Genomic DNA, 20325 nt, shown 5'->3' with positions numbered 1-20325 from the left:
GGAGGGAAGCTACCTCACGGTAACCTCAATCTGATTTGGTGTCTTCTTGCCAGATGGCTGGCTCCTCCTCGTATGGCACTCAGCTGAGGAAGATCGGTCACCGAGGCGTGGATTCTACTGGGGAAACGACGTACAAGAAGGTGAGTGGCGAATCCTGTGATTAAATTTTCCCCCTGCTCCTCCCCCCCCCCCCCCCCCCCCCCACCAAGTGAATTGCCTTGGACGTCCTGTCCCGCACACGCCATTACCCACCTCCCCTCCAGTGGGCCGGATCTTCCTCCACGCTGGAGGCCCTTTGACCTCTGACCCTCGACCCTGACGCCTCTCGTGAGGCAGCCTCCCAGCCCGCGTGCCTCGGGCGAAGGGGACGCGGTGGAGCGGGACCGGACAAACGGGTGCCGAGACGGTGGGGACAAACAGGCTCGCTCGTTCAAAGGAGACAGCATGGGCAGTGTTGGGCCCATGTCCCAACATGTTCCAGTCGCTGTGTCCTATGAACCTGAGCACTCCCTGGCCCTATCTGGGAAAGGACAAGGCGGCTCTGAATCTTTACATCGCTTCCATAGAATCGCTGTAGTGTAGAAGGAGGCCATTCAGCCCATCGGCACTCCAACAGAGCATCTTACCCAATCCCCCCCCACCAAACCCTATCCACGCAACCCTACATATTTACTCCGCTAATCTGTCTAACCCACATATGGTTGGACACTAAGGAGCAATTTAGCATGGCCAATCCACCTAACCTACACATCTTTGGACACTAAGGGGCAATTTAACATGGCCAATCCACCTGATCTCCACATTTTTGTGCACTAAGGGTCAATTTAGCATGGCCAATCCCCCTAACCTACACATCTTTGGACACTAAGGGGCAATTTAGCATGGCCAATCCACCTACCACGCACATCTTTGGACTGTGGGCAGAAGCTGGAGCAAGCTTAGCCTCACAAACTCTCCATTTTCGCAGCGCTTTCAATCAAAATATCCCAAATGCCGCAAGACTGTAATGCGAGCAGAAAATGCCGGGAGTCCCTTGGCAGATCTGGCAGCGCCCACGGAGGGTGAAACTAACTTTAATGTCCCAAACCTATACGGCTGTTCGGAGCGTTAGTAAACCGCCCATCTTGTTCTGAGGTTGCGTGAGCTGGGCGGGTTTGAGGATGGAGCCCGCGGTGGGGGTGACCGCGTCGGTTTGTTTGTTGACCCTCTGTTTCTGACCTTCCGATTGTGTGTGTGTGTGTGTGCGTGTCTTCCAATCAGACAACCTCCTCTGCCCTCCGAGGTGCTATCCAGCTGGGAATCACGCACACCGTCGGCAGCCTCAGCACCAAGCCTGAGCGCGATGTCCTCATGCAAGACTTCTATGTGGTGGAAAGCATCTTCTTCCCCAGGTAAGGGTTGGCTGCGCACCTTGCCACGCTGCCTAGGAGACCACCGCGCTCGCCGAGTAATTGGCTTCAATCCCTACAGTATAGGTCACCGGGAAACCCGATAAGGGAGTTCAGCCGATGTGGGGGAGAGGGTGGAATAACAGTGGGGGGGGACCCACTGCCACAGGGAATGGATTTGATTTATTGTTGCCACATGTATTGGGACACAGTGAAAAGTATTGTTTCTTGCGTGCTATACAGATAAAGCATACTGCACATGGAGAAGGAGAGGGTGCAGAATGTAGTGTTACAGTCACAGCGAGGGTGTAGAGAAAGATCAACTTAATGCGAGGTAGGTCCATTCAAAAGTCTGACAGCAGCAGGGAAGAAGCTGTTCTTGAGTCGGTCGGTACGGGACCTCGGACTTTTATATCTTTTTCCCGACGGAAGAAGGTGGAAGAGAGAATGTGTGTGTGTGTGTGTTTGTGTGTGTGTGTGTGGGGTGGGGGGGGGTGGGGGGGTGGTCCTTGATTATGCCGGTTGCTTTTCCCCCGAGGCAGCGGGAAGTGTAGACGGAGTCAGTGGATGGGAGGCTGGTTTGTGTGTTGGATTGGGCTACATTCATGACTCTTTGTAGTTTTTGCGGTGTAGGTCAGAGCAGGAGCCCAGACCAAGCTGTGATACATCTATGGTGCGTCTGTACAAATTGGTGTAGCGGACGTGCCAAATTTCCTTAGTCTTCTGAGAAAGTAGAACATAAGAAATAGGAGCAGGAGTAGGCCATCTAGCCCTTCGAGCCTGCCCCGCCATTCAATAAGATCATGGCTGATCTGTCGTGGCTCAGTTCCACTTTCCCGCCCTCTCCCCATAACCCTTAATCCCCTCTCTTATCAAGAACCCATCAACCCGCTTCTTAAAAATATTTAGCGAGGCAGCCTCCACCACTTCAACGAGCAGAGAATTCCAGAGATTCACCACCCTTTGAGTGAAGAAGTTCCTCCTCAACTCTGTTCTAAACCGCCCCCCCTTTATCTTGAGGCTGTGCCCCTAATCCTACTGTCTTTTTTGAGCGGGAAGAGCCTCTCCACCTCTATCCTATCCATTCCATTCATCATCTTAAACGCCTCAATGAGATCTCCCCTCATTCTTCTAAACTCTAACGAGTACAAGCCTAGTTTATTCAGCCTCTCCTCATAGCTCAACCCCCTCAACTCCGGTATCAGCCTAGTAAACCTTCTCTGCACTCCCTCCAAGGCCAAAATATCTTTGCGCAGGTGCGGCGCCCAAAACTGCACACAGTACTCCAGCTGCGGCCTCACCAATGCCCTATACAGCTGCAGCAAGACCTTCCTACTTTTATATTCAATCCCCCTCGCTATGAAGGCCAGCATCCCATTCGCCTTCCTAACCATCTGCTGCACCTGCAAGCTGGGTTTTTGCGACTCATGCACAAGGACCCCGAGGTCCCTCTGCACCGTCGCCTGCTGCAGTTTTTCGCCCCGTAAGTAATAGTCCTTCCTACCATTCTTCCTGTCAATCTTTGTTGACATTTAAACCTCTCCCAATCCTCTTCTCGCCCACTACTCTTAGCTACTCTAAATTCCTCCGCTTTAAATTTAACACTTTCCTTCACCTCCTTCGTTATCCACGGCTTATTACCTCTTCTCCTACGGTCCTTTTTGACCATCGGAATAAATTTCTGCTGAGCACCAAGAAAGATCTCCTTAAAGATCCTCCACTGCTCCTCAGCAGACCCTCCCTCCAACGCACTCCCCCAGTCAACATTCGCCAATTCTTCTCTCATCCTACCGTACTCCCCTCTATTCAAACAAAGGACGCGCGTCCGGGAACCCACTTTCTCCTCCTCCATCTGCACCAGAAACTCCACCATACAATGATCACTCTCCCCAAGAGGATCCTTCACCACAAGGTCCCTAATTCTACCTGCCTCATTACATAGTACCAGATCCAAGATAGCTCGCCCCCTCGTCGGCTCCAACACACACTGTTCAAGGAAATTATCCCGGCAGCATTCCAAGAACTCCTCCTCGAGCCCACCGCGTCCAACATGGGTCGACCAATCAATATGCAGATTGAAATCCCCCATAACTACGGCCGTCCCATTCCTGCACGCCGCACTTATTTGCGCGTTAACAGCCCGCCCCACCTCCAGATCATTATTCGGGGGCCTATAGACGACACCCACCAGCGTCTTCCTCCCTTTGCTGTTCCTAATCTCCACCCACAACGATTCCACTTTCTGCTCTTTGGCTCCAATATCATCCCTTGCTACCACCTTGATGCTATCCTTGATCAGCAGAGCTACGCCACCCCCTCTTTCCTCCTGCCTATCCTTCCTAAACACTTGATACCCCTGGACATTCAGCTCCCAGTCCCTGTCACCTTGCAGCCACGTCTCTGTAATGGCCACCAGATCGTATCCATTTGTGTCGATCTGCGCCACCAGCTCATCCACTTTATTCCGAATGCTTCGTGCATTCAGATAAAGCGCTTTCATCCCAGCCTTCACCTGGACCCTATTTGCCGTAACGCCACCAACCATACTCACGCCCCCTACTCCCTCTATTATTGGGACATCCTCGGCCTCTTCCCTTACCTGTACCCTATCCTTAACTTTAGACCTCGTAACGTCACCTACCCTCGCACTCTCTCTCTCTCTCTTCCCCCCCCCAATTAGTTTAAAGCCCTGTCTACAGTCCTCTTTACTCGATTCGCCAGCACTCTGGTCCCAGCACAGTTCAGACCAGCCCCATCCCGCCCGAACAGGTCCCACCTACCCCAATACTGGTGCCAATGCCCCATAACTTCACACCCATTCCTCCCACACCAATCCCTGACCCACCCATTCACTTCCTTAATCCTGTCCACCCTACGCCCGTCTGCACACGGTTCAGGCAGTAGCCCAGAGATGACCACCTTGTCGGTTCTACTTTTTAATTCCATTCCCAGCTTCTCATACTCCCTCCCCAGATCCTCAGTCCGCACTTTGCCTACGTCGCCGGCACCCACATGTACCACAACGACCGGATTCTCACCCTCACACTCCAGGTTCCTCTGCAGCCCAGCTGCGACATCCCGTACCCGAGCACCAGGCAGACAACACACCCTTCTGTGCACTTTGTCATTGTGACAAAGGACAGTGTCAATACCCTTCACCCCACTATCCCCAATCACTACTACGTTCCTTTTCCCCTTCTCTTTGCCTATGTCCTGCTGCATCACTGTACCGTGTGCAGTTTGCTCACCAACCTCACCTGCCTCGTCCTCTTCCAGACTGGAAGCAAGAACCTCAAACCTGTTATGCAGATTAAGAGGCTGAGGCCTCCGCTCCTCACCCCCCTTCCTCCTCCCAGCAGCCCCCTCTTGTCCCTGACCCTTAGAGTTAGCCAGTCTAGGGGGGGTGGATGTCACTTGCGCCCCATTGACAATGGCACCCTCTCTCCCCCTGATGAGCCTCAGTGTCTGTAGCTCAGAGGCCAGCTCATCCACCTTGAGCTGGAGCTCCTCCAGCAACCTGCACTTACTACAGACATGGTCACTGGGGAGGACCCTGGGGTCCACCAGTTCCCACATCATACAGAAACCACACATCACATGCCCCTCCATTATTCACTGTAGTAGTTTTGAAAAGAAATTTTTTTTTTCTTCCTTGTTTTTTCAAACAAACTCACCTGGCCTTTTTTCCCTCAAGCTCTTTTTGATATTAAGCCCTATTAGCTCACTCTGCTTCCCTCTCACTCCGCTGCCTGCTGTCTACACCAGGCCTCCTTTTAAACCTGGCGCTGATTTAAAGCTGGCTGGTCCACAACTCCCTTCTAACCACTCCCTCAGAATTCTTAAAGCAGTAAATACAATAAATGCTTGAAACAGTTCTACAAAGAACAAAGTGCTTTAAACTTATTTTAAACAGGTTTTTAACTGTTGGTTGGGCTTTCTTAACTATGGTGCCAGCATGGAGGGACCAGGACAGGTTGTTGGTGATCTGAGTGAGGAAGAACGGGTGAGGCATTAAGTAAGAGACATGCCTAGTTGGGCTGAATGTCCTTATATTCTGCATTGTAAATCCAGTTTATCCATTCGTGGGACGTGGGTGTTGCTGGCTAGGCTAGCATTTGTTGGCCATCCCTAGTTGCCCTTGGAGGGGCAGTTGAGAGTCAGTCACATTGCTGTGGTTCTCTGGAGTCACATGTAGGCCAGACCGGGGTAACGACGGCAGATTTCCTTCCCTAAAGGGAATCGGATGGTTTTTTTCCCTCGTTGGGTCATCAGTAGATTCTTAATTCCTTAATATTTTTTATTGAATTCAAATTCCCCCGTCTGCCGTGGCGGGATTCGAACCCGGGTCCCCCAGAACATTAACTGAGTTTCTGGATTAATAGTCTGACCATAATACCACTAGGCCTTCCCAATCAATTTGAATGAGAAGTATTTACCTAGCAACGTACTCAAAGTTTGCGGTTTATTTATTAGTCGTAAGTAGGCTGACATTAACACTGCGATGAAGTTACTGTGAAAATCCCTGTGTTGCCACACAACTCGGGGGGGGGGGGGGGGGGGGGTGTGTGGGGGAGGAGGGGTCTGTGTTAGGAGGGGTGGGGGTGTGTGTGTGGAGGGGCTGTGGGGGGGGGGGTGTGTGTGTGGGAGGGGGGTGGGGGTGTGTGTGTGTGGAGGGGGGGTGGGGGTGTGTGTGTGTGGAGGGGGGGTGGGGGTGTGTGTGTGTGGAGGGGCTGTGGGGGGGGGCGGGGGGGTGTGTATGTGGAGGGGCTGTGGGGGGGGGTGGGGGGTGTGTGTGTGTGGAGGGGCTGTGGGGGAGGGTGGGGGTGTGTGTGTGGGGGGGGTGGGGGTGTGTGTGTGGAGGGGCTGTGGGGGGGGGGGCGGGGGTGTGTGTGTGTGGAGGGGCTGGTGTGTGGGGGTGTGTGTGTGTGGAGGGGGCTGGGGGGTGGGTGTGTGGGGGACAGTGGGCAGGATGAACCGTTTGGGAGGGCAGTCCCAATGATGACCTTCTCTCGAGTCATTTTCCTGAGGGGGAGTTACTCGCCCCCCCCCCGGGTAGGTTCCGGCTGCTTCTACCTCTGCTTACTTCAGCCTGTTGTTGTTTGGTCCTCAGCGAAGGGAGCAACTTGACGCCGGCACATCACTACTCCGATTTCCGCTTCAAAACCTACGCACCCGTGCCTTCAGATATTTCCGAGAACTGTTTGGAATTCGTCCGGACGATTACCTGGTGAGTGGCGATGGCGGGGCAGGCCGGATACGGCGTGGGAAACGAGAGGTGTTTTGGTAGGAAGGACAGAGGCGTAGACTATTCTCTAAATAGAGATAGAATTCAGAAGCGCTAGGGCACTTGGGGAGACCTAGTTCAGGATTCTCTTAAGGTTAGCTTGCAGGGTAGTTAGGAAGGCAAACGCGATGTTAACATTCATGTCCTGAGGGCTAGAATACAAGAGCAGGGATGGACTTCTGAGGCTCTGGTCAGACCCTATTTGGAGCATTGTGAGCAGTTTTTGGGCCCCGTATCTAAGGAAGAATATGCCGGCCTTGGAAAGGGTCCGGAGGAGGTTCACCAGAACGAAACCTGGAATAAAGAGCCTGTCGTATGAGGAACGGTCGAGGACTCTGGGTCTGTACTCGTTGGAGGTTAGAGAGGGGGCGGGGGTTATCTTATTGAAACTTACAGAATATTGAGAGGCCTGGATAGCGTGGACGTGGGGCAGGTGTCTCCGTTAGTGGGAGAGACTGGGATCCGAGGGCACAGCCTCAGAGTTCTTTAGAATGGAGATGAGGAGGAATTTCTTCAGCCAGAGGGTGGTGAATCTTGGGATTCGTTGCCACAGAGGAGGCCGGGACATTGAGTGTCTTTAAGACAGAGATAGATAGGTTCTTCTCAGGTCTGACAGCATCTGTGGAGAGAGAATAGAGCCAACCTTTTGAGTCCGGAGAACCAGAGCTCTGACGAAGGGTCATTCAGACTCGAAACATTGGCTCGATTCTCTCTCCACAGATGCTGTCAGACCTGCCGAGATTTTCCAGCATTTTCTGTTTTTATTTCAGATTCTGGTATCCGTGGTATTTTGCCTTTTGTTGTGGGATAGGTTCATGATTGATAAGGGAGGTCAAAGGTTACAGGGGAAAGGTGGGACAGTAGGGTTGAGAAACTTGACAGCCATGGCGAAACTTTACATCTCGCACTCATCAGGACAGCTCGCAATAAATGCCAGAGGTAAATCAACAACGATTTGTACTGAGTGAGGAGGAGAGTGCTGACTGTGCCACTCTGGATGGTACAGTGGTACAGTGGGTTAGCACTGCTGTCTTGTGGCGCCAGGGACCCAGGTTCGATTCCCAGCTCGGGTCGCTGTCTGTGTGCAGTCTGCACGTTCTCCCCACTGTGTCTGCGTGGGTTTCCTCCGGGTGCTTCGGTTTCCCCTCCTCAGTCCAAAAGATGTGCAGGTTAGGTAGATTGGCCATGATAAATGAACCCTTAGTGTCAGGGAGACTAGCTGGGGTAAATACATGGCGGCACAGTGGGTTAGCACTGCTGCCTCACAGCGTCAGGGACCCGGGTTCGATTCCCGGCTCAGGTCACTGACTGTGTGAAGTTTGCACATTCTCCCCATGTCTGCATGGGTTTCCTCAGGGTGCTCCGGTTTCCTCCCACAGTCCAAAGAAGTGCAGGTTAGGGTGGATTGGCCCGTGCTAAATTCTCCCTCCGTGTACCTGAACAGGCGCTGGAGTGTGATGACTCGGGGATTTTCACAGTAACTTCACTGCAGTGTTAAGGTTGAAGTTTGTTTATTATCACAAGTAGGCTTACATTCACACTGCAATGAAGTTACTGTGAAAATCCCCTAGTCACCACACTCCAGCGCCTGTTCGGGTTACACTGAGGGAGAATTTATCATGGCCAATGCACCTAACCTACACATCTCTGGACACCTAGAGGGCAATTTAGCATGGCCAATCCACCTAACCTGTGCATCTTTGGACACTAAGGGACAATTTAGCATGGCCAATCCACCCTAACCTACACATCTTTGGACACTAAGGGACAATTTAGCATGGCCAATCCACCCTAACCTACACATCTTTGGACACTAAGGGATAATTTAGCATGGCCAATCCACCCTAACCTACACATCTTTGGACACTAAGGGGCAATTTAGCACGGCCAATCCACCCTAACCTACACATCTTTGGACACTAAGGGACAATTTAGCACGGCCAATCCACCCTAACCTACACATCTTTGGACACTAAGGGACAATTTAGCATGGCCAATCCACCCTAACCTACACATCTTTGGACACTAAGGGGCAATTTAGCACGGCCAATCCACCCTAACCTACACATCTTTGGACACTAAGGGACAATTTAGCACGGCCAATCCACCCTAACCTACACATCTTTGGACACTAAGAGACAATTTAGCACGGCCAATCCACCCTAACCTACACATCTTTGGACACTAAGGGACAATTTAGCATGGCCAATCCACCCTAACCTGCACATCTTTGGACACTAAGGGACAATTTAACACGGCCAATCCACCCTAACCTACACATCTTTGGACACTAAGGGACAATTTAGCATGGCCAATCCACCCTAACCTGCACATCTTTGGACACTAAGGGACAATTTAACACGGCCAATCCACCCTAACCTACACATCTTTGGACACTAAGGGACAATTTAGCACGGCCAATCCACCCTAACCTACACATCTTTGGACACTAAGGGACAATTTAGCATGGCCAATCCACCCTAACCTACACATCTTTGGACACTAAGGGACAATTTAGCACGGCCAATCCACCCTAACCTACACATCTTTGGACACTAAGGGACAATTTAGCACGGCCAATCCACCCTAACCTACACATCTTTGGACACTAAGGGACAATTTAGCACGGCCAATCCACCCTAACCTACACATCTTTGGACACTAAGGGACAATTTAGCATGGCCAATCCACCCTAACCTACACATCTTTGGAATATGAGAGGAAACCGGAGCACCTGGAGGAAACCCACGCAGACTCCACACGGACAGTGACCCAAGCCGGGAATCAGACCCGGGTCCCTAGCGCTGTGAGGCAACAGTGCTAACCCTTGTGAAGCCAACTTGTGACTAATAAATAAACTTTAAACATTTTAAACATTTACAGAGGGTTACGGGGATAAGGCCTGGGTGGGATTGTGGTCGGTGCAGACTCGTTGGGCCGAGTGGCCGCCTTCTATGATTCTGCTCCACTTTGTGTTGTCACCTCATGTTGACTTGAATCCCGACCCATTCTCTCTCTCTCTCTCTCTCCTTTCCCCCTCTCCCTCCTGCAGTATTCTCTGTGCAATGAGACATTGATAGAGCTTTCTAACCCCGGTGCTAGCGGATCCATCTTCTACGTATCGGCTGATGATGAATTTATTATCAAAACGGTTCAACACAAGGAAACGGAGTTTTTGCGGAAGCTGCTTCCCGGGTATTATATGGTGAGTTGTTCGCGCGGGGTGAGCGAGCAGGCCAGGAGGGCCTCCTCCTGCTCCTGTTTTCTGCCTCCTTTGTTCGATATTTAGTCTCTGTCTCTTTTAACAACACATCTGTATTCTGACCAATCAGCTGCTCTTCAAGTTCGCCCCTCCCTCCACCCTCCAGCTTTGGAATTATTTAAAAACCTTCCCGAGACGTGGGCACCTCTGGCCAGATCCCGCACCTTATCCCAGCCCCTTGGGACAGCGGCACAGTGGGTTAGCACTGCTGCCTCACAGCGCCAGGGACTCGGGCTCGATTCCCGGACTCGGGTCACCGCCTGTGCAGAGTATGCACGTTCTCCTGGTGTCTGCATGGGTTTCCTCCAGGTGCTCCAGTTTCCCCCCTCAGTCTGAAAGAATTGCAGGTTAGGTTGCATTGGCCGTGCTAAATTGCCCCTTAGTATCCAAAGATGTGTAGGTTAGGGTGGATCGGCCATGCTAAATTACCCCTCAGTATCCAAAGATGTGTAGGTTAGGGTGGATTGGCCGTGCTAAATTGCCCCTTAGTGTCCAAAGATGTGCAGGTTAGGGTGGATTGGCCATGCTAAATTACCCCTCAGTATCCAAAGATGTGTAGGTTAGGGTGGATTGGCCGTGCTAAATTGCCCCTTAGTGTCCAAAGATGTGTAGGTTAGGGTGATTGGCCATGCTAAATTACCCTCAGTATCCAAAGATGTGCAGGTTAGGTGGATTGGCCATGCTAAATTGCCCCTTAGTATCCAAAGATGTGCAGGTTAGGTGGATTGGCCATGCTAAATTGCCCCTTAGTATCCAAAGATGTGCAGGTTAGGTGGATTGGCCATGCTAAATTGCCCCTTAGTATCCAAAGATGTGTAGGTTAGGGTGGATTGGCCATGCTAAATTACCCCTCAGTATCCAAAGATGTGCAGGTTAGGTGGATTGGCCATGCTAAATTGCCCTTAGTATCCAAAGATGTGCAGGTAGGTGGATTGGCCATGCTAAATTGCCCCTTAGTATCCAAAGATGTGCAGGTTAGGTGGATTGGCCATGCTAAATTGCCCCTTAGTATCCAAAGATGTGTAGGTTAGGGTGGATTGGCCATGCTAAATTACCCTTAGTATCCAAAGATGTGTAGGTTAGGGTGGATTGGCCATGCTAAATTACCCCTCAGTATCCAAAGATGTGCGGGTTAGGGTGGATTGGCTGTGCTGAATTGCCCCTTAGTATCCAAAGATGTGCAGGTTAGGTGGATTGGCCATGCTAAATTGCTCCTTAGTGTCCAAAGGTGTGCAGGTTAGGGTGGATTGGCCATGCTAAATTGATATCCTTCATGTTGGGAGGCTAGCTAGGTTCAATCTGTGGGGTTATGGGGATGGGGCTGAGGTGAGATTGTGGTTGGTACAGACTCGATGGTCCGAATGGCCACCTTCTGCACTGTAGGGATTCTGTGAACTTTCCTCCCCTCTCCCCTCCCAGATGCTTCTCAAAGTCAATGCATTTGAGGTTGTGGTCGACCCACGTTTGATAAAGTATCTGCGAAGCCACCCCCAACCCACTCTCTCTTTGTGACATTTTACTTTGAGCACGCTTGGAGGCGCTACCTGAATGAAATGTGTCTAAAAGCTTCTTGCTTTTTTTTCCCCTCTCTCTCTTCACCCCACCTCACCCCCGTCCCCCCACCCCGTGCAGAACCTGAACCAAAACCCTCGCACGCTGCTGCCCAAGTTCTTTGGGCTGTACTGCATCCAGTCGGGAGGCAACAACATCCGGCTGGTGGTGATGAATAACCTGCTGCCTCGGGTGGTGAAGATGCACCTCAAGTATGACCTGAAGGGCTCGACCTACAAGCGGCGGCCTCCCAGAAGGAGCGGGAGAAGCCTCGGCCCACCTTCAAGGACCTGGACTTCATGCAGGACCTTCCTGACGGACTCTTCCTGGACGGAGACATGCACAGTGCCTTATGTAAAACCATTCAGAGAGACTGCTTGGTTAGTTGCCTCCCGGGGGCTTTGATCCGTACACATTGCCGGGGTTTATCCTCCCTCCTCTCTGCTCTTCTCCTCCCCTGGTGGATTTTCGGTTAGGCCGCGCCGTCTTTAACAGAGGGGGGGGAGGGAGTTACGGAACCAGCATTACAGGGTAGGTGCAATAGACGCTGAGCTTAATCTTCATCCGGTGGGATAGGCCACCGAGGTATGAGGGTGAGTGGGCGATCAACTTGGCCGATGGGCTATTAAACGTGGGGGAAATGTGAAGTTGCGCGCTAGGGGAAGAAGAATAAAGGAGACGGATGAAACTAGAAGCAGCGGGAGGCCGTTCAGCCCCTCAAGCCTGCTCCGCCACCCGTTATCATGGAAATCCCTACGGTGCCGAAGGAGGCCATTCAGCCCATCGAGCCTGCAACAATCCCACCCAGGCCCTATCCCGCAACCCACATTAAGGGTCGATTTAGCACGGCCAATCCACCCTAACCCACACATCTTTGGACACTAAGGGACAATTTAGTCCAAAAATGTGCGGCTTAGGTTGATTGGGCCGTGCTAATAAATTGCCCCTTAGTGGCCAGGGATGCGTAGTTTAGAGGGATTAGTGGGTATAATATGTCGGGATATGGGGGTAGGGCCTGGGTGGGATTGTGGTCGGTGCAGACTCAATGGGCTGAAGGGCCTCTTTCTGCACTGTAGGGTTCTATGACTCTACGACTCTGATTTAGCATGGCCAATCCACCTAACCTGCACATCTTTGGACACTAAGGGACAATTTAGCATGACCAATCCACCCTAACCTACACATCTTTGGACACTAAGGGGCAATTTAACATGGCCAATCCACCCTAACCTACACATCTTTGGACACTAAGGGGCAATTTAGCACGGCCAATCCACCTAACCTGCATGTCTTTGGACGCTAAGGGGCAATTTAGCATGGCCAATCCACCTAACCTGCACATCTTTGGACGCTAAGGGACAATTTAGCATGGCCAATCCACCCTAACCTACACATCTTTGGACACTAAGGGGCAATTTAGCATGGCCAATCCACCCTAACCTACACATCTTTGGACGCTAAGGGACAATTTAGCATGGCCAATCCACCCTAACCTACACATCTTTGGACGCTAAGGGACAATTTAGCATGGCCAATCCACCCTAACCTACACATCTTTGGACGCTAAGGGACAATTTAGCATGGCCAATCCACCCTAACCTACACATCTTTGGACACTAAGGGATAATTTAGCATGGCCAATCCACCTAACCTACACATCTTTGGACTGTGGAAAGGAACCCACACAGACACAGAATACGCAAAACCTACGCGGACAGTCACCCAAGGCTGGCATTGAACCAGGTCTCTCGTGCTCTGAGACAGCAATGCTAACCACTGTGCCATCCTAACGATAATGTCTTTTGATTTGATCTCGTGATTTGATCTTATTATTGTCGCAGGGAGATACAGTGTCTAAGGACACAGTGAAAAGTATTGTTTCTTGCGCACTATACAAAGCATACCGTTCATTGAGAAGGAAAGGAGAGGGTGCAGAATGTAGTGTTACAGTCACAGCGAGGGTGTAGCGAAAGATCAACTTAATGCGAGGTAGGTCCATTCAAAAGTCTGATGGCAGCAGGGAAGAAGCTGTTCTTGAGTCTGTTGGTACGTGACCTCAGACTTTTGTATCTTTTTCCCCAACGGAAGAAGGTGGGTGAGTATTGTGCCGCCCTCAAATTTTTTCTTTTAAAATAATGTTTCCGTGTAGTTGAGATTGAGTCCTGAGTGGGAATTGAACCTGGCACTTGCCAACCTTGGTGTTGCAAGTTGGGCAACGCTTTTAATGGTGAGGGTGGACTGCTAGAGGCAGTAATAAGAACATAAGAACTAGGAGTCGGCCATCTGGCCCCTCGAGCCTGCTCCGCCATTCAATAAGATCATGGCTGATCTTTTCGTGGATTCAGCTCCACTTACCCGCCCACTCCCCTTAATTCCTTTACTGTTCCAAAACCGATCTATCCTTGCCTTAAAAACGTTCAATGAGGGAGCCTCAACTGGGCAGGGAATTCCACAGATTCACAACCCATTGTGTGAAGGAGTTCCTCCTCAACTCAGTCCTAACTCTGCTCCCCCTTATTTTGGGGCAACGCCCCCTAGTTCTAGTTTCACCTGCCAGTGGAAACAACCTCCCTGCTTCTATCTTATCTATTCCCTTCTTAATCTTATATGTTTAAGATCCCCCCCTCATTTTTCTGAGTTCCATTGAGTATAGCCCCAGTCTACTCAGTCTCTCCTCATAAGCCAACAATCTCGGCACAACGGTTCACACTGCTGCCTCACAGCGCCAGGGTCCCGGGTTCAACTCCGGCCTTGGGTCACTTGCTGTGTTCAGTTTGCACGTTGTCCCTGTGTCTGCGTGAGAGTTTCCTCCGGGTGCTCCCGATTCTTCCCACAGTCCAAAGATGTGCAGGTTTGGTGGACTGGCCGCGCTAAATTGCCCCTTAGGGTCAGGGGGATTAGCGGAGCAAATGTGTGAAGTTATGGGAATAGGGACTGGGTGAAATTGTGGTCAGTGTGGACTCGATGGGCCTTCCTTCTGCCCTGTAGGGATTCTGTGATTGTGGTGAATCTCCTCTGCACCCCCTCCAGTGCCAGTATACCCTTTCTCCAGAAAGGAGACCAAAACTGTGCACAGTACTCCAGGTGTGGCCTCACCAGCACCGTATTTTGAACCCCCGATCGTAGCCCCTTTGAGCAGGGGATTTGAATTTGACGTGGAGGGGTTAGAACTCTGTGCGAATCTAGGCCAATGTGCCCAAATTGTCACTGACGCCACCCCTCCTTCACGTCAGGTTTCGGTTTACATAAACCTCCCTGTTTTTAAACTCCCTTGCTAGTGAGCTTCGTTTGCTGGTTCGAATCCCACCACAGCAGACGGTGGAATTTGAATTCAATAAAAAAAAATCTGGAATTAAGAGTCCACTGGTGACCCATTGTCGGAAAAAAACCCATCTGGTTCCCTTTAGGGAAGGAAATCTGCCATCCTTACCCCGGTCTGGCCTACACATGACTCCAGAGCCACAGCAAGGTGGTTGACTCTCAACTGCCCCTTCAAGGGCAACTAGGGACGGGCAATAAATTCTGGAGGAAGTCTCACACCTCCAGGTTAAAGTCCAACAGGTTTATTTGGTAGCAGAAGCCACTAGCTTTCGGAGCGCTGCTCCTTCGTCGGGTAAGTGGGAGTTCTGTTCACAAACAGGGCGTATAAAGGCACAAACTCAATTTACAAAATAATGGTTGGAGTCTTTACAGGTAATCAAGTCTTAAAGGTACAGACAGTGTGAGTGGAGAGAGGGTTAAGCCCAGGTTAAAGAGATGTGTATTGTCTCCAGACAGGACAGTTAGTGAGACTTTGTAAATCCAGGCAAGTTGGGGGGGGGGGGGGTGGTTACAGATAGTGTGACATGAACCCAAGATCCCGGGTTGAGGCCAACCTCGTGCGTGCGGAACGTCCAACGCCAGCATCTCCACACAATAAATTCTGGCCCAGCGATGACCGTGCCCCACAAACGGACAGAAGAAAGGGTGACGCGCTCCGTGGGGAGGATGGGGCAACCTCTGAGGAGAGGGGAGCCCCCCCCCCCCCAACTCTAATCCTAACCCTAAGCAAACCACTCCCCTGCTTTCCTTTGTTCCCCCCACCCCACCCACCCTGTTTCTTCTGCCACAGTGGGGAGATGGGGGAGAGTTACACCACCCCTCCCCAGCCCCCACCCTACACCTGAACAAACTAACACGACTAACAATATATATGGAAAAGGCCCAGGAGAAGAGAAGAAGACAGCGAGCCACAAGATTAGGGCGAGGCGTCACAGGAGGCAATAAGGGTTGGGTGTGAGCCGAAGGAAAAATGGCAGAGCGTGAAGAAAGGAGGAGGAGGGGGGGGGGGGGGGGAAGGAAATGTGTCCTGTCTCTGCCCGTCCCCTAAACCCTCCCCACAAGGGATTGGTGACCTTTGGGCAGGACGCCCTCTGAGTGGCAGAGGGGAAGTTGTAGCTCCCTTCCTCGGTGCTTCCCGAGTAACCCCGGCCTGTCCCGTTTTGTTGTAATTCCCGTCCCCTGGCGCGCCTTGCCTCGCCCCCCCCCCCCCCCCCCCCAACCCCCCCACTCCTCCCGCTACTTTGACCCTTCCCCCTTCTGTCGCCTTCCCGACGTAGGTGCTGCAGAGCTTCAAGATCATGGACTACAGCCTGCTGGTGGGGATCCACAACTTGGACGTGGCAGGCCGCGAGGGCCCGCAGGGCGGCGCGGACGGCGTGGGGCCCCTGGACGCCCGGCGGCCGCTGGGGCAGCGGGCCCTGTACTCCACGGCGGTGGAGGCCATCCAGGGGGAGTCGCGGCTGGGAGGCACGAGCGAGACGGATGAGCTGTAAGTCTGTGCGGCGGGTTTGAGGTGCGTGTGGCCGGAGGGGGAGGTGGTGGGGTGTTGGACGCGGGGTGGGGTGCGAGTGGCAGAGGTGCCATGGGCTGGTCACCCCTTCTCCCTGCGCCCATCAGCTGAATAGAGTCATACAGCTCAGAAACAGGCCCTTCGGCCCATCTCCTTCATGCCAACCCCAGTTTCCCCAAACTGAACTGGTCCTGTTTTGCCGGCATTTGGTCTGTATTCCCCTCAACTTTTCCCCATCCGTGTACCTATGCAAATGTCTTTTAAATACAACAACAACAACAAAGAACAACACAGCACGGGAAACAGGCCCTTCGGCCCAACGAGCCCGCGCCGCCGTCCCATTCTCTCAGTGACCTATTCATGATTTTAGTCTACGCCTAATGTGCGAGGATCAGGGAGGTCCAATATAGGGACAATTTGTTACCCAATCAATCAGCCTAAAAGCACATCTTTGGGATGTGGGAGGAAACCGGAGCACCCGGAGGAAACCCACGCAACCACAGGGAGAACGTGCAAACTCCCACAGACAGGCCCAAATCCATGTGTCCGCACAGCAACACAGATAGTCTCTGAGCTGTCATGTTGCCCTCGAGATGGTCCAGTTTAAGCACACTAACGACATGAAGCAATAGGCAACTCCCGAAGCAACGTCCAAGAGCAGCCCACTACAACCTGCCGCATGCATGCCCCTTGCTGGTCAACAAGGTGGACTTAAATGCCTGTGGAGACAAAAATTCATTATTAAACAGGCAAAGACTGTAACATCCCTGAGGCAAAAACGTAATCCCAAGCCTACAATGTTTAGTACGGCCTGCTATATCCCCCTATATGTAGACCGCTCATGTGGCTGTCTAAGTGACTCTTAAACAACCCTAGCGTGCCTGCTTCCACCACCTTACTCGGCAGTGCATTCCACACCCCCACTACCCTTTGCGTGGAAAAACTGCCCTCTAATATTTGTCTTACCACCCCGTCTGTCAGCTCATTCCACACACGCGCGCACACACACACACACACACACACACAACCCGTCTGTGTGAATAAGTTACCCCTCGGGTCCCCCTCTCACCTTCAATCCCTGCCCCCTAGTTTTGGACTACCCTGGGGGAAAAGACCCCAGCTGTTCACCTAATCTACGCCCCTCGTGATTTTACAAACCTCTATATGGTCGCCGCCCCACCCCTCATTCTCCTACACTCCAGGAGGAAAGAGTCTCAGCCTCTCCAACGTACACAATTCCCACAGTTGCTGTATTGAAGAGGTGCCTGACGGGGGTGGGGGAGTTTGGGTTCCTCCAGAGCATCCCCATTCATCTTTCAGCCGAACATCATCTATCAGTACAGCACACGGCAAAGCGTTGCTGTTTATGGGATCCTGCTGTGCACACATTGTCTGCTGTGCTTCCTTTACTGCACTTGGAAAGCACTTCATTTGTTGCAGGGCACTTTGGGATGCATTTCGGTAGATCGAACCAGGGCAGGACTTACTCAATTAAGAGTCGGGTGTTGGGGGAGAGTCACAGAACAAAGAGATCTAGGGGTACAGGTTCATAGCTCCTTGAAAGGTGGAGTCACAGGTGGACAGAGTGGTGAAGAAGGCATTCGGCATGCTTGGTTTCATCGGTCAGAACATTGAATACAGGTGTTGGAACGTCTTGTTGAAGTTGTACAAGACATTGGTCGGGCCACCCTTGGAACAGTGTGTGCAATTCTGGTCACCCTATTATAGAAAGGATATTATTAAACTAGAAAGAGTGCAGAAAAGATTTACTAGGATGCTACTGGGACTTGATGGTTTGAGTTATAAGGAGAAGCTGGATAGACTGGGACTTTTTTCTCTGGCGTGTAGAAGACTGAGGGGTAATCTTACAGAGATCTATAAAATAATGAGGGGCACAGATCAGCTAGATAGTCAATATCTTTTCCCAAAGGTAGGGGAGTCTAAAACTAGAGGGCACAGGTTTAAGGTGAGAGGGGAGAGATACAAAAGGGTCCAGAGGGGCAATTTTTTTCACACAGAGGGTGGTGAGTGTCTGGAATGAGCTGCCAGAGGTGGTAGTAGAGGCGGGTACAATTTTGTCTTTTAAAAAGCATTTGGACAGTTACATCAGGGAGGCGATGGCTGAGTGGTATTATTGGCAGCTAATGTTCTGAGGGACCCAGGTTCGAATCCCGCCACGGCAGACGGTGGAATTTGAATTCAATAAAAATTATCTGGAATTAAGGATCTACTGATGACCCGTTGTCGGAAAAACCCATCCAGTTCCCTTTAGGGAAGGAAATCTGCTGTGCTTACCCCGGTTAGCAAGGTAAATGCGTGGGGTTACGGGAGTAGGGCCTGGGTTGGATTGTGGTAGGTACAGACTTGATGGGCTGAATGGCCTCTTCCTATACTCTGGCCAAGTTGGGCCAGAGGTCCTGTTTCCATGCTGTAAACCTCTATGACTCTATGAAAGGGGTGCTATAGAAATGCAGATTCTATATGGCATCGGGGAGGGGAGTGGGATGAATGTTGGAATGGATAAGCGATGCTGCAGTTTTCTGTTTCAGAATGGGTGGTATCCCAGCCCGGAACTCGAAGGGGGAGCGCCTGATGTTATATATTGGTATCATAGACATCTTACAATCCTATCGGTAAGTAACTCTCTGAGCTTCTGTAACCGTTCTGTTAGCATCAGATTCAATACAGCTTCAGATTTCAAATTCTCATTGTGTTCATATCCCCCCCCGCCCTCTCCAGCTCTGCACTCTGCCAGCCCCTACACCCCCTCCCTATCTCTCTAACCTCCTCCAGCCCCTACACCCCCTCCCTATCTCTCTAACCTCCTCCAGCCCCTACACCCCCTCCCTATCTCTGTAACCTCCTCCAGCCCCTACACCCCCTCCCTATCTCTCTAACCTCCTCCAACCCCTACACCCCCTCCCTATCTCTCTAACCTCCTCCAGCCCCTACACCCCCTCCCTATCTCTCTAACCTCCTCCAGCCCCCTACACCCCCTCCCTATCCCTGTAACCCCCTCCAGCCCCTACACCCCCTCCCTATCTCTCTAACCTCCTCCAGCCCCTACACCCCCTCCCTATCTCTCTAACCTCCTCCAACCCCTACACCCCCTCCCTATCTCTCTAACCTCCTCCAGCCCCTACACCCCCTCCCTATCTCTCTAACCTCCTCCAACCCCTACACCCCCTCCCTATCTCTCTAACCTCCTCCAGCCCCTACACCCCCTCCCTATCTCTGTAACCCCCTCCAGCCCCCTACACCCCCCTTCCTATCTCTGTAACCCCCTCCAGCCCCTACACCCCGTACCTATCTCTGTAACCCCCTCCAGCCCCTACACCCCGTACCTATCTCTGTAACCCCCTCCAGCCCCCTACACCCCCCTCCCCATCTCTGTAACCTCCTCCAGCCCCCTACTCCCTATCTCTGTGACGTCCTCCGGCCCCTCCGAGATCTCTGGCCTGGGGAGAGGCCCTAACCTCTGGAATTCCCTCCCTAAACACCCCTGCCTCTCGCACGCCCTTCGTTCCGACCCCTTTGAACTTGACCACCCTTCTGGTATCTCCCAACGTGGTTTGCTGTCTCGTTTACGCTTCAGTGAAGCGCCTTTAACAATTGAGCTGATTTGGGTTAAAGAATTCATTATTCGATGATGTCTAGTTTGCTCCTTCTGTACCATGTTGAAAAGAACCCTTGTCTTGAGTCTTGTTCCCCCATGTAGCCACTGTAACCTTGTCTTTCCCACCCCCCCCTCCTCCATTTTAGATTCATAAAGAAGCTGGAACATTCTTGGAAGGCCCTCGTACACGATGGGGTGAGTAGGAAGGCTTAGACCTGCTTCTCTACAAAAGCAGGACCCTCCCGTGTGTTCCTCTGACCGGTCTGTCACTGAGTTAGTCAAGCATGTTAGGGGTGGCACGGTGGTTAGCACTGCTGCTTCGTGACGCCAGGGACCCGGGTTCCATCCCAGCCTCTGGTCTGTGCGGAGTCTGCACATTATGCCCCTCCATGT

General features: G+C 51.9%; 1 protein-coding gene across 1 annotated transcript in view; it reads left to right on the top strand.

Moving 5' to 3' along the window:
• Nucleotides 1-41: 41 nt before the first annotated feature.
• Nucleotides 42-20325, top strand: part of LOC145340251 (phosphatidylinositol 4-phosphate 5-kinase type-1 alpha-like) — a gene marked incomplete at its 5' end in the record, with an annotated part of 40789 nt that continues 20505 nt past the window's right edge. The window contains 10 exon segments of the mRNA XM_080184699.1: nt 42-140; nt 1261-1391; nt 6499-6560; nt 6563-6615; nt 9725-9877; nt 11567-11729; nt 11732-11865; nt 16084-16295; nt 18866-18949; nt 20079-20127. Coding sequence (XP_080040825.1) covers nt 42-140; nt 1261-1391; nt 6499-6560; nt 6563-6615; nt 9725-9877; nt 11567-11729; nt 11732-11865; nt 16084-16295; nt 18866-18949; nt 20079-20127 — 1140 coding nt within the window.

The sequence above is a fragment of the Carcharhinus amblyrhynchos genome, unplaced genomic scaffold (genome assembly GCF_965287045.1).
Source record: "Carcharhinus amblyrhynchos unplaced genomic scaffold, sCarAmb.v2.hapA scaffold_874, whole genome shotgun sequence".
Lineage (NCBI taxonomy): Eukaryota > Metazoa > Chordata > Chondrichthyes > Carcharhiniformes > Carcharhinidae > Carcharhinus > Carcharhinus amblyrhynchos.
This window is presented reverse-complemented; position numbering and strand designations above follow the sequence as displayed.